This window comes from Acomys minous, assembly GCF_964271855.1.
Source record: "Acomys minous genome assembly, chromosome: 15".
In the NCBI taxonomy this organism is placed as follows: domain Eukaryota; kingdom Metazoa; phylum Chordata; class Mammalia; order Rodentia; family Muridae; genus Acomys; species Acomys minous.
In genome coordinates, this window is record NC_140497.1 from 35,236,116 (window position 1) to 35,248,984 (window position 12,869).

The 12,869-nt window shown below is 46.9% G+C and overlaps 1 protein-coding gene across 3 annotated transcripts in view; it reads left to right on the forward strand.

Moving 5' to 3' along the window:
• IRF2 (interferon regulatory factor 2) overlaps positions 1 to 12,869 on the forward strand; it is a 109,099-nt gene that overhangs the window by 72,311 nt on the left and 23,919 nt on the right. For all 3 annotated transcript variants that reach the window (XM_084758967.1, XM_084758968.1, XM_084758966.1), the window contains exon 6: positions 7,347 to 7,464. In XM_084758967.1, the coding sequence (XP_084615093.1) occupies positions 7,347 to 7,464 (118 nt within the window). The remainder of the gene's footprint in view (positions 1 to 7,346; positions 7,465 to 12,869) is intronic.

Below are 12,869 nucleotides of genomic sequence, written 5' to 3' on the forward strand. Positions count from 1 at the left end.
ATGGAATTGTCAGTATGTACCTAGAACTGCAACTACACAGAGTTGTTGAAGCCAGCTCTTCCCAACCCTCAACTCAAGACAGAGTTTTAATCCGCAAACAATACTTAGGGCATGCTAGCCAAGTACTTGAAAAGTACTTCCTGGGCCTCAGACGTGTTTGTTGTGTGTTTCTTGTTGCCCCAGAAAACAGTGTCTTCCAGATCCGTGGAGATAAGGGGAGAAGTGGTCGGAGTCCAAATGGACTCACACTGGGTGTGGCAGGTTTTCCTGTCATCCGGGCCTTTACACAGTGAAATGGGGGTGGGGGATGGGGGTGGGATGGGATTTAATCATGAGGGAAGGTCCTCGTTTTATGATAAGCCCCTTTCTCAAACCAAGATGAAGTTGCTTGTGCCAGCTCTTGCCAAAGTCACGGGGTTAGAAATACATACCTCTTCCGCCCAGATACCTGGCGCTAAGTATGTTCTAACCTTCATTCCTGTCTATACGCTGTTCATTTATTTAGACACAGATGCATTCCACCTCAAGACTGAGGAGTTAAAACAGAAACTGGGCGGGGCTGGGCGGTGGAGGTGGGGATGGGGAGTTGTAGCTGGCCTGGCAGAAATGGAAAGGAGTGAGGCCAGACTGCTCAAACAGTGAGCCCCTAAGAAATAGGAATTTCCCCCAGAAGTCTCATGCTGGGAGAAGGAAAAGGCCCCCATCCAATGGGGGAACTGATGCCCGGGGAGATGTCACACAACCCTAATACTTTGTTAGACCACTTTTTCCATGTCACAGCTCATTCTTGATGCCACCTTTGCTCACCCACCCTCCATAAACCGATTGAAAGAGCCAAGTTAATAATAGAAAGCAGAAAATTGAGCTTTCTTTCTTTTTCCTCCCGAATACGACCACGTTGGGAAGAACAGAAAGATCCAGTAAGCCTGAAGTCCATCTTCAGGGTCCTGCAAGGCAGTTAAAGTTTAAATAGAGGGTCGAGAACATGGCCTTCAGTGCAGTGCTGGGCAAGGCATGGTCCTGCCTGTCACGGGCCCATCCTTTCCTGGGCTTCAGTCGCATTTTGTAAGGTCATCCGATAGAGACAGATAGGTCTCCAAAATACCTTCCTTCCCATCCCCCCCATCTCTCTCTCTCTCTCTCTCTCTCTCTCTCTCTCTCTCTCTCTCTCTCTCTCTTTCTCTGAGAGTGTATCCCTACACACTTAGTGAGTCACCAGTATAGACATCTGTGAAATAAACCCCGCCTCCATGGGGCTACTGTCTACCTAAGGAAATTAGAATAAGAGAAACACGAGTGAGTGGTCCTAGATTAAACAGCAGTGAATGGGTTTCAAAAAAATATATATATATATAGCATGGAGCAGATTGCTCTGTGGGACCATAGGCAACACCAAGAACAATAAGGCTAAAAGCAGGCAGAGCAGTAGGTGTGGAGACTTTCTAGTTCCTCCAAGTGATGTTATTACCTTCTTTACCCCTTCCTGTGATGGTCAGACTTTCTCCCTTTTACATATCAAGGAAGTACAGGCCCAGGGCCTGAGTCGTTTTCCCAAGGTGGCATAGCTTTGTGGAGCCTTTCGGAAGCTGCAGAATCTGATCCAGACTCTGGGGAGGGAAATGTAGCCTGGATGAGATGGTCCTCCTTGCCTATTCCTGGGAGCTTCATAAGTGAAGGTCTAGAGGTTAGAATTATTCGGTTTTCTTTGAATGAATGTGGAGTCCGGCTCAATTTGAGCACGGATGGGTGGGGTTGTGTGGCAAACAATGGGAAATAAAGATGCAGGGTTATGGTGGATATGGAGTGCTTCTTGCCTCAGGGGGCTGTTTGCAGATGAAAACACAAGTACTTCTAGAGCAAAGCATCCGCGTTACCATGGAAACAGAATGGCAAGGGGCCTAGGGTCATTTGGTAAAGTCATTGGCCTGTGTTAGTTGTGAGTGCAGCCGTGTAAATAGGAGTTAGAGAAAAGCTCATACCGGTTCAACAGAACTTTCTCATAGGACTGTTCCCTGCAACAGTGCATTCCCAGTTAGACAGGACAGTGACTGTCTGTGGGAGCTGTCACTGCAGCAAGCCCCTTCCTGGCTTGGGAAAGCTCTTCCGGTTTGAAACCGGTGATTACAGAGACCCTGTATCGGTGATCTACTTGCAAAGGACATCAGAGCTGCTCTGGATGAGGTGGGCTAGGGACGACCTCTGGTCCTTCCCTTCACCTGCTGGTGGACTAAATCATGTCTGTGGACACAGAAGTGATAAGCCTTCACCTCGGAGAAAAGACGGTTTATTCTAGAGCTAGATTTGAGTGACTATGTCTCAGAAACATAGCTTTAGGTCACTCCAAATTCTAGGGTCCTATGTGGAAGCAGTTTCATGAAGCTTGATAGTTTTACAGAATCATGAAAATCATGCCAAGGCAAGTTAAAAATATATCAGTGGGCTCATCAGAGAGGTGCTTACAGTGGGATGGAGGGAGCTCTCTTAGTTTTGGAGTTGGTGGAAACTAGTTGTTCGGCTGTGGTAATATACTTCAGGAAGGTTTTATTAATAAGTCACAGGTTGCTAGTTCTGACACAGAGGGGGGGGGCCAGGAGGGCTATTATGGAGGCTAAATATAGCACAAGCTAAGCTAATTAGTCCTGGACCTGCAAAATTCCAATCTCTCCACATTGCTGAAGTTCTACTCAGAGGATCAGTCGCCCCAGACCCACCTTCTCACGAGGAATTCTTGTTCACACTTCTACGGATAACTTTAGGAAACAGAGCTGACTTGCTTGGAGCCAAGTTTTGGAGCCCAGGGGAGTTGACGTCATAATGAAGATCCATGGAGGGGGAAGAGAATGACGGACTGTACAATAGCAAGTATAGACAAAGATGGTGAGGTGACCACTGGGATGGAGACAAGGGGACGTTTCTTCAGAGTGTGGAGAGTGAAGACAGGAGAGGCTAACAGCGGAGCCCATAGGAGGCCTGGGGCTTGTTAGTGAAATGAGAGCGATTGCTGGGTAAGCAGATTTCGTGCCAAGTGACTGAGGATCCAAGAGGCCCAGTGTTCACTCCAGGTCAACATTGGAAGCCTTAAAGGCAGGCCTCCTGCAAGACAGGAAGTCTCTGAGATGAAGGGAAAGAAAAGGAAGTCAAGGAGGGAAGTCAGAAGGGACGCTGCGGTGAGTGAGGATGGAGAAGAGGAAAGATGGCCTCGCCCCAGGGAAGGCTGGAGGCGGTGTGGCAGGTTTTGTTCCCTGCAGTGCTGTGGTGACTGCTGTCGTGGGCCTGTGCACACTCTGAGGTTCTCTCCTTGCCTTTGTTTATGGCGCTCAGCCTGGACCTTTGGTTACCTGAGACCTGGAGGTGCCCGTAGATCTGATGTCCTCACATTGACTTTAAAAGCATTTGTGGATAAGAGGTGGGCCAAGTGGGGAATGTTCTTCTGGCCATCCCATTGGGCCCTGGGAGGGCGGAGATGGGCACAGTGCTTTAGCACAGAGCTAAGACAGAAGAGCTCCTTTGCTACTTTATCTTGGGTCCACTCTAAGCCCATCTAGCAAACTGAGCCCAGAGACCAACCAAAGCGGGCTGTTTTACAGCTATAAGGAGGCCACCGCTCACTCGTAAAACTCTCTGTGGAGCCGGACGGTGGTGGCACACGCCTTTCATCCCAGCATTAGGAGGCAGAGGCAGGCAGATTTCTGTGAATTTGAGGCCAGCCTGGTTCACAAAGAGAGTTCCAGGACAGTGAGGGCTGTCACACAGAGAAGCCTTATCTCAAAAAAAATCAACCAACCAACAAACAAACAATTGCCCTCCCCCCCAAAAAAAACCCTCCTCCTTTTGCTTAAAATTCCTTTAAGCTACACCAAATCTTAGATTCTGTAATTGCAGAAGATGTCTCTGACCCTAAATATTTGCCAGGGTTAATTTGGTACTACGGAGGGAATCTGCCTGAGCATAATTTGTTTCTGTGGGAGTGAGGTGAGAGGCTTAGACACCAAGGGAGCCACAGGGAAGCTGGTTTGTGAGACAGCCTCTAATAGGAGGCTCAGGACTCAGTAGGCCAGGCTTTGGTGCAGTGGTAGAGTGAGATATGGTTGAGACCAGGCAGAAGTGGCCATTGGAGGTCACCGGGACAGGCCATCCATCTCTTCCATTGCCTCTGCATGTTCATAGAGAAATGTCACCTCTTTTCACAGTTTGGGATCCTTGGGGTTTTTAATGTAGTTTAGCGTCTTTTGTTTTCTAAAGAAAATATTTGTATTACATTATTTAGTATTTATTTGTGTGCCTGTGCAGATCACATGCCCACACATGCACAGTGTGTGGTGGAGGTCAGAGAAAGTCTGACACCCACCCCAACCTCTTAGCTTTTGGTATCCCTGTGTCTAATTATTTCAAAACTTTTGACTGAGTTCTTGAAGATATTTCTCCTCTGGGACCATTTGTTCCAGATCTTGGAAGGAGATTTGTCAGAGCGATGTGCAACACAATATGCCATCCGTGTTACCATCTTGTTTGTCCATCCCAAACAGCTGTTTTCAACTTTCCTAATGCTATGACCCTTTAATACAGTTCCTTGGGTATGGCGATCCCCCAAGCATAATATTATTTTCATTGCTACTTCCTAACTGTAATTTTGCTACTTTTGTGAATCATAATGTAAATGTCCGATCTGCAGGATATATGATCTGTGATCGCCCTGAAAGATTGTTTGACCCTTACAAGAGGGTCACAACCCACAGATTGAGAACCCATGCCCAGGAGCAGCAGGGCTGGTGACAGTTTTCCCAGAGTAGTGATAGGAGAAGTAAAACCAGTTTCTAATAGTCTCTCAAGAGTCATTGGTTGAATGTTCTGCCTCAGGCAGGACACGGGGTAGGCAGAGGGGAAACAGCTGTCTACCCCATCCGTCTTTGGTTTGCCCGTACTGCACAAGGAAAGCTCAGCTTACTTCCTGTATCTCACCAGGCTAAAAGTAACATGATCTTGGAAAAATTAACTTAGTGAGTCATAATTTTTCTCTCATGAGAAGCGACAAAAGTATCACTTGCCACCAGTTAAACTGTAGATCATGTGAAACACTTAGAGGTCTCTGTTGCAAAGTCAGATTAATTCAGTTTTTGAATAGTACAAACCTGACTGTTTCATTACGTTGATAACAATTCGAGAAATAAAATGGTTTTTTTTTTTTTAGAGGCGCGGTGGCGGGCGGGGGGGGGGGGAGGGGCGAGGAGAGGGGTTCGGAGAGAAGAATGCGCAGACGCAGTTCCTCCTGCCCTTCTTTGGAGACCTGCACTTAGTTCCTTGGGGAAGAATTGAGGAAATGAAGTGGTATGTTGCAAAGTGGAACATGGCAGGGGAGGAGAAAATGGAACTGGGGCCGCTGAGAAAGCCACAGAGAAAGGATGGTGCCAGGGGGTGGTAGGCACATGCGCAGCAGCAGTGTCAGGTGAGTCAGGCTGCCAAGAGGTGGGCATGCGCAGCAGCAGCAACAGCAGCAGCCGTGTAGCAGCATCAGGTCATTCAGGCTGCCAAGAGGCAGGCAGGCAAAGTTCTCGCTGTTGTGTGCCTGAGGATGGAGCTGAGGGGACGGGACTTGAGAAAGGGCCATTGGATTTGGGAAGAACAGTTTTACTGGTGATCTTAGCTGGTAGCGAGTGCTACTTAATAATAAACGCCTCGTCTATAATCATATCCTTTAAGCTTCTCCTCACCCCGTGGCCAGGCGTGGTGGTGCTCAGCTCCCAGATGTCTGCAGTGCCTGAAGAGGGCGTTAAAGGGTTAAATTGAGCCTGCAATTTAGTGAGAAGCAGGGGAGCCAGGCTTGGTCTCCTGGTCTGATCCCATAGCCCTCTTTTTTTTTGTACTTCCTCTGAGGGCATTCTGCAAATGGAGGCAAGGCAGGGGCTGTAGGCCTTTCTAAGGGTGTGCCTGAGGAGGCCGAGTTAGCAAAGGCCGGCCATCTGGTCAGATGTTGACAGTAAAGGAAAGACAACTGCTAAGTCCCTCCTTTCTCCCTGAAAGGGAGAGCTTCTTTTGGAACTTACTAACAGGTGTGGGGGGTGCAAGATGTTGAGATGCTCAGTGGGCCTGCCCAGGGCTCTTCCGGGTATTTGACCTTTGGTTTAGAGGGTAAACCCTGCCATGAGGCTTGTTTGTTTGTTTGTTTATTTGTTTCCCTTAAGTTGAGCTGAACATCAAGGTGATACCTTAAAGACAAAACTGTCGTGGGAGTTTGCCAGAGGATCATGGGGACCGAAAGGAATTTGATCTCCATTTCCCAGTGTGACCAACTGATACCAAGAATGCCCCAAATGCCTTAGAATGCCCACTCCTTCTGACACTACCACTCCCACAATCCTCCTGTGCTTGCAGCCCTGTTTTCACTCTCCCGCCTCCAGCCTTTTCTTCCACTCTGGATTCCTGTAGAGTCGTCCTGCTCTGTGGCTTTTGTCTGGCTCACTGCTGTTGCGGCAACAAATGTAGTCTTACCCTCGTCAGAGTTCTGAGACTCAAGTGCACCTCAGGATTGGCTTTCCTTGATTGGTGGCTACTGTCAGGGAAGGGAGGGTTCAAGTGAACGGAAGAGGAGACACAGTTAAAACAAGAAAAGATTGTATTCTGCTTTGTGCTAGTGTCACTAGGCCCCTTCTTGGGCTGGATGGGAGTTTGGGCACAGGAAGGCCTGTGCATTTAGTTCATGTGAGGCCGTGGCGGTGGGTTTGCCTGGGTGATGGGCCAGTGAGAAGAGACTTCAGTTAAGGTCACGGCCCACACTATCATCAGACCGCCAGTGCAGTGTGTTCAAGGGTCTGTAAACCCACTACAAAGTATGCCTAAGTGTTCCCCATCTTCTTCTGGGGTCCTGTCACTGGCTCATCACTGAGGCAGTTTGCCCTAAGCAGTGACTGCAAAAGCAGAGGCCATGACTTCCCTGCGAGAATCCAGGAACAGGTTCTTCAGAGTGCTCCCTTAGAGGAGAGGGCATGGGACCCATGCGGGCACTTACTGGACAGCGCGGCAGCTCTGTCAAACCACAGAAGGGTCTTCTGTGTACTTACAGCTGCAGGTATTTCCCCGAAAGCAAGCCAGCTGTGCTGAGAGCCTTTCCTTGAAGGAAAAAGAAAGAAAGAAAGAAAGAAAGAAAGAAAGAAAGAAAGAAAGAAAGAAAGAAAAGAAGCCGAATAGGTAGCTTCTTTAATGTCAAGCTAATTTAAAGAGACAGGGCATACACTTGGGACATGACATGAAATGACTAACCCCAGGATTCAACAACTTAGGGGGAGAATTGAAGCTAAGAAAAGGGAGGGAAAGGACGTGTTCTCAATTCTTTTTTCTTTTCTTCTTCCTAGCAAGAACCAGTTGAGTCATCTTTGGGGCTTAGTAATGGAGTAAGTGACTTTTCTTCTGAGTACGCGGTCCTGACTTCAGCTATAAAAAATGAAGTGGATAGTACGGTGAACATCATAGGTAAACTGTTTTGACGTCTTATTTTTATACTCACAAGCAGCCTCTGAGGTCTAAACTTTGTGAAACAGTAATCTCTAAATAACAGTCAGCAGGAGGGGGTTCTTGGAGCACGTCCAAATCCAAGGTCTGTTCCCTAGGTTTCAGGGCTTTGAAGAAGAGAGAAAGGGTTGTAGATGAGACAGAACCAAAAGAAGGAAGGCCAGGCATTGGAGATGCTTCCTCCCTGGTGGCTAGTGGTCAGCAGTTCTTCATCACTCATGGTTTAGTCACGTGGACAAAAATGTCATTTGTTCAACTTGAGAACCAAAGAGAAGAAAGGCCATCCTTGCAAGTGCCCCCAGCTTCTGCCTTGTGTACACTTTCCCAGCGGTGGGTGTCACCTGTTTTACAGGCCATGAGACCAAAGCTCAGAATCTTCTGTCAAGGGACTGACTGTCTTAGAGATTTGCTAGGAACTTTCTACCGTCCAGATGCAGTTCTGTGCGCAGGAAGTAAATAAGGAACAGCTTAGGCTTTATTCCTATTTTTGTGGAGACACAGTGAACAGGCGAAGCTACAGGTAAGCATAGCACCCCTCTGGGGTCTGTGATACAAAGGAAGAAAACAAGGGTGACTAGGAATAACCTAGAAGCCAGAGTCGCATGGTAGGGTGGGTGCCTTCTGAAGAGTGGCATTCGCTGATAGAGGGTGCGTGAGGGGCAGCAGGTGACATGGGGTGGCAGGCATGATGGTGACAGGAACCCGGGGTACAAAGGGAACAGGAAGCAAGCCAGTGCTGCATAGCATAGGAAGCTTGGTGACTGCTCACGAGGTCCCCTCAGGGGCAGAGGTTTCCTCATGGCTATCCTTGGTTGGCGGCTTGACTACATCTGGAATGACCCCCAACCCCAGCGGCCAGGTTCATCTGTGAGGGGTTTCGTTTCCTTCATTAAATCATTTGAAGTGGAAAGACCCGCTTTAAATCCACACCTCTGGAGGTGGGAAGGTCCACCTTCAGTCTGGGCCTCACCTTCTGCTGGCAGGCCTATAGAAAAGACACGGAAAGAGGAGGAATGTGGGGTTTTGCCTGCCTGCTCTCACGCTCTCTGGCAAGTCCTCTCCCTCACTGGCATGAGAGACAACTTCTTTAGGATTCTGAAATATACTAAAGACCAGCTGAGACATCCAGCCGCACAGACTGAACCGCTATTGGAGTTTTGGGCTTTGTTAGTACGCAGCCATTGTTGGGCTACCTGGACCACAGCCTGTAAGCCACCCTAATAAATCTCATAACACACACACACACACACACACACACACACACACACACGTTCCTTCTATCAGTTTTGTTCCACTAGAGAATCCTGACTAGTACAGATTTTGGCAACAGAGATGGTTGTAGAACAACATAAATCTAAGGGTGAGTTGTTTTTTTTTTTTTTTTTTAAGTATCTGGAATAGGCTTTCCAATTTGCCAACACCTACTGAAGCCTCACCTAGAAGCTCAGAGAGTATTAAAAGCCCATGGTGTGAACTATTTTTTTTACAAATTAGAGGAGATAAATGCATGTGGCTATCTCAGTTCTCCAGTTATGAGACGCAACGGACTTGGTGACCCTGTATAGAAAACTTTTTGACAGTTTGTAGAAAAGTAAGGAGAATGATGATGATTGTTGAGTGCTCCCAGCATCTCTGGATAATTTAACAAAGGAAAAGAATGAGCTCCAAGATAAACTGTACCACCTTCTAGCTTCCCAGGATATAGTGTGAAGGACAACAGTGAACTCAGTGATAAAACTGACCAGCTCCAGATGAGCACGAGCAGCCTAAAGGTTTCTTTTTCTAAGTGTGCCCCGCAGGTCGTCCCTCCAGCAGCCATAGAGCGCAAGTTGCAGAAAATCAACCAAAGCCCTCATTAGAAGGTCGATTGAATTGAATAGCAATGAAAATTCAAGCCCCAGCCTTGGAGGATGTTGGCTGCTAAAGTGGGGGCATTAATTAGTAGAGCATGGGGTCCTGTGACTTGGGATGGAGAGCTGGGAGAGGACTCCATTGAAGCTGAGAGCTCTGAACCCTCGGATTCTCAAGGGTTTATCTTACTGGAGGAAGTATCTCTCCACTCTCAGCAGATGTATTCACACCCCAGCCCCTGAACTATTGCCTCTTTCACCTGTGACTCAGGAAATTAGCCCTTCGTTGTCCGCTAAACCAGCAGTGACTGTTACTGAAGGAGATGCCAGGCAAGACAATTCTGATATCCTTCGGGGCTCACCAGTAGTTGCCTCGAGACCTATAACCAGACTTAAGGCTTAGCAGGCTCCTAGGGGGGGGAGACAGAAAGTGTAGACCACAGGGAAGTACACCACATACATTACTAAAGCTTAACACGTTTGCTGCTTCATTCAAGCAGCAGTCTCGGGAGTATGTGTGGGAGTGGATTTATGGGTCTGAGATAACGGTGGAAGAAACATAAAACTGGACCAGGCTCAGTTCATTGATATAGGCCCTCTGAGCAGAAATTCTAGGCTTAATTAGGAAAATTTCTCAGTTAGAAAGGGTATCAAAAGTTGTCTGAAATGATCGACTAGAATATTTGCCAAAAAATGGCCTGCTCTAAATGAGTTTGGAGATGCTAGGTATCCGTTGGTTCAGTGTTGATGAAGAGACTTTAAGGCTCAAGTTGCAGTGCTAGCGTGCGTATGCTGTGTAGTGCCCAGTCCTTCAAATGGGAAGGCCCTGAGGACATGCCCTTCACTAATCCTATAAGACAGTAGGTTGGTGAGAGGGGCATCAGCACATTTGAAGAGCTTACTTGTCCGTTTTCTTGTGTCAGACTTTGGGGTTGGAGACACTACTGCTGAGTGGGCAAATTAAATGCACTGGTTTTAATTGTGCCTCAGAGTCCCAGGGGCCAGGTGACAGCACTAAATGGCCAGAGGCAAGGTGACCATAGTTATTGTAATGGGCAGCATCGACAAGGCAATGCTCACAATGGCCGAACTTGTAATGGGCAGCACAGATAACGTGACATTTATGATGGCATGACTCCTGTGGACCTTTGGTACTTGGTAATCAATACAGTGTTTCCAGGCATGCATGAGATAAAAAGCCTACCGCGTTTTTGTTTTGATTTGTATAAGTGGAAAAATTGTCAAACAAATCAGTGAAAGATTACTCTGGATTTTGGCGAAAGAGAATCTCGGCCTATAAAATAATTTCCAGACTTGAGTCAGTTTGCAGACCCAGAAGCCCTCGAATGAAGGAATGACCAGCCTCCCCTGAGGAAAGACCTTGATAAAATGTGTGAGAGTTTTACTGTTAGCCTTCCTCCAGTCATTGCTCCAGAAGAACCCATGCCTCTTACAAGTGTCACTTCATGTGGGGAGAAAGGAAACAACCAGAGTTCCCAGGGTCTATTGGATACTGTTTCTGAATTGATGCTGATCCCGGGAGATCCCAAGAAACATTGCGGCCTCCCAGTTAAAGTAGGAGCTTATGGGGGTCAGGTGATTAATTGACTTTTTGGGTGAAATACAACTCACAGTGGGACCAGGGGGTCCTTGAGCTCATCCTGTAGTTAACTTTCCAGTTTCAGACTGTGTAATTGGGATAGATGTAGTAGTTAGAGGTTGACACAGTTCCTATGTTGGTTCCCTGACCTGTGGAGTGAGGGCTGTTACGGATTTTGAAGTCAGTCCATTCTTCAAGTGGGAAAGGCTAAATAAATGGAAGACACTGGAGTTGCCGCTGGGAAAAATAATGAATCAAAGACAGTATTGCATCCCAGGAGGAACTGAAGAAATTAGTGCCACCATTAAGGGCTGGAAGGATGCAGGGATAGTGGTTTCCCTCGTGTCTCCCTTTAGCTTTTCTATATGGCAGAAGACACGCGGATCATAGAAAATGACTATGGAAAACTTAGTCAAGTATTCATTCCAATCGCATCTGCTATACTAGATGTGCTGTTCCTTGCTTGAGCAGATTAACACATCTCCTTGTATATTGCATGCAGCTAGTGATCTAGTGAATTTCTTTTTCTCGGTACCTTTCCGTAAGGATCACCAGAAGCAAAGCCCTTTGCCTTCAGTAGGCAAGGCCATCAGTGTGCCTTTTAGGCCAGCAGTGTGCCTTTACAGTTTTACCTCAAGGATATATTAACTCTCCAGCCGTGTGTCGTAACTTTCTTCAAAGAGATCTTGGCCATCTGTCTCTTCCAAAAATTATCACATTGGTTCACTATATTGATGATATCCTGATTGGACCAAGTGAGCAAGATGCAGCACCCCAAGAGAACAAAGCGACAGCTTACAGACTGGGAAAAGATCTTCACCAACCCTACATCTGACAAAAGTCTAATATCCAAAATATATAAAGAACTCAAGAAGTTAAACACCACCAAACCAAATAACCCAATTGAGAAATGGGGCTTGGAACTAAACAGAGAATTCTCAACAGAGGAATATCAAATGGCTGAGAAACACTTAAAGAAATGCTCAACCTCCTTAATCATCAGGGAAATGCAAATCAAAACAACTCTGAGATTCCATCTTATACTCATCAGAATGGCTAAGATCAAAAATTCAAGCAACACCACATGCTGGTGAGGATGTGGAGAGAGAGGAACACTCCTTCATTGCTGGTGGGAATGCCAACTAGTACAGCCACTTTGGAAATCTATCTGGTGCTATCTCAGAAAAATGGGAATAGGGCTTCCTCAAGACCCAGCTATTCCACTCCTTGGAATATACCCAGAAGATGTTCCAGCACACAACAAGAAAATTTGCTCAACCATGTTCATAGCAGCCTTATTCATAATAGCCAGAACATGGAAACAGCCTAAGTGTCCATCAGTAGAAGAATGGATAAAGAAACTGTGGTACACTATGGAATACTATTCAGCTATTAAAAACAAGGAATTCCCGAAATTTGTGGATAAATGGATTGAGCTAGAAATGATCATAATGAGTGAGTTAACCCAGAAGCAGAAAGACTCAAATGGTATATACTCACTTATATCTGCATATTAGCCCAAGGGGCATGTCCCACGAAAGCCTTCACTTACCAGGAAACTGAGACAGAGGGGAGGACATTCTATTGGGACTCTAGATGAGAGAAGCATGGGAGAATGGCAAAGTAGAAGGATCCAGAGGGTCCTAGAAACCTACAAGTAGGCCATTATGATAGGCAGATTTGGGCCCAGGGGTCCTGTTCAAACTAAGGCACCAGCCAAGGACAATACAGGCCGTAAAACTTTAAACCCCTACCCAGATCTAGCCAATGATTCGAACATTCTCCACAGTTGAGTGGAGAGTGGGGTATGACTTTCTCACGTACTCTGGTGCCTCACCTTTGACCATGTCCCCTGGAGGGGGAGACCTGGTGGCACTCAGAGGAAGGACAGCAGGTTACCAAGAAGAGACTTGATA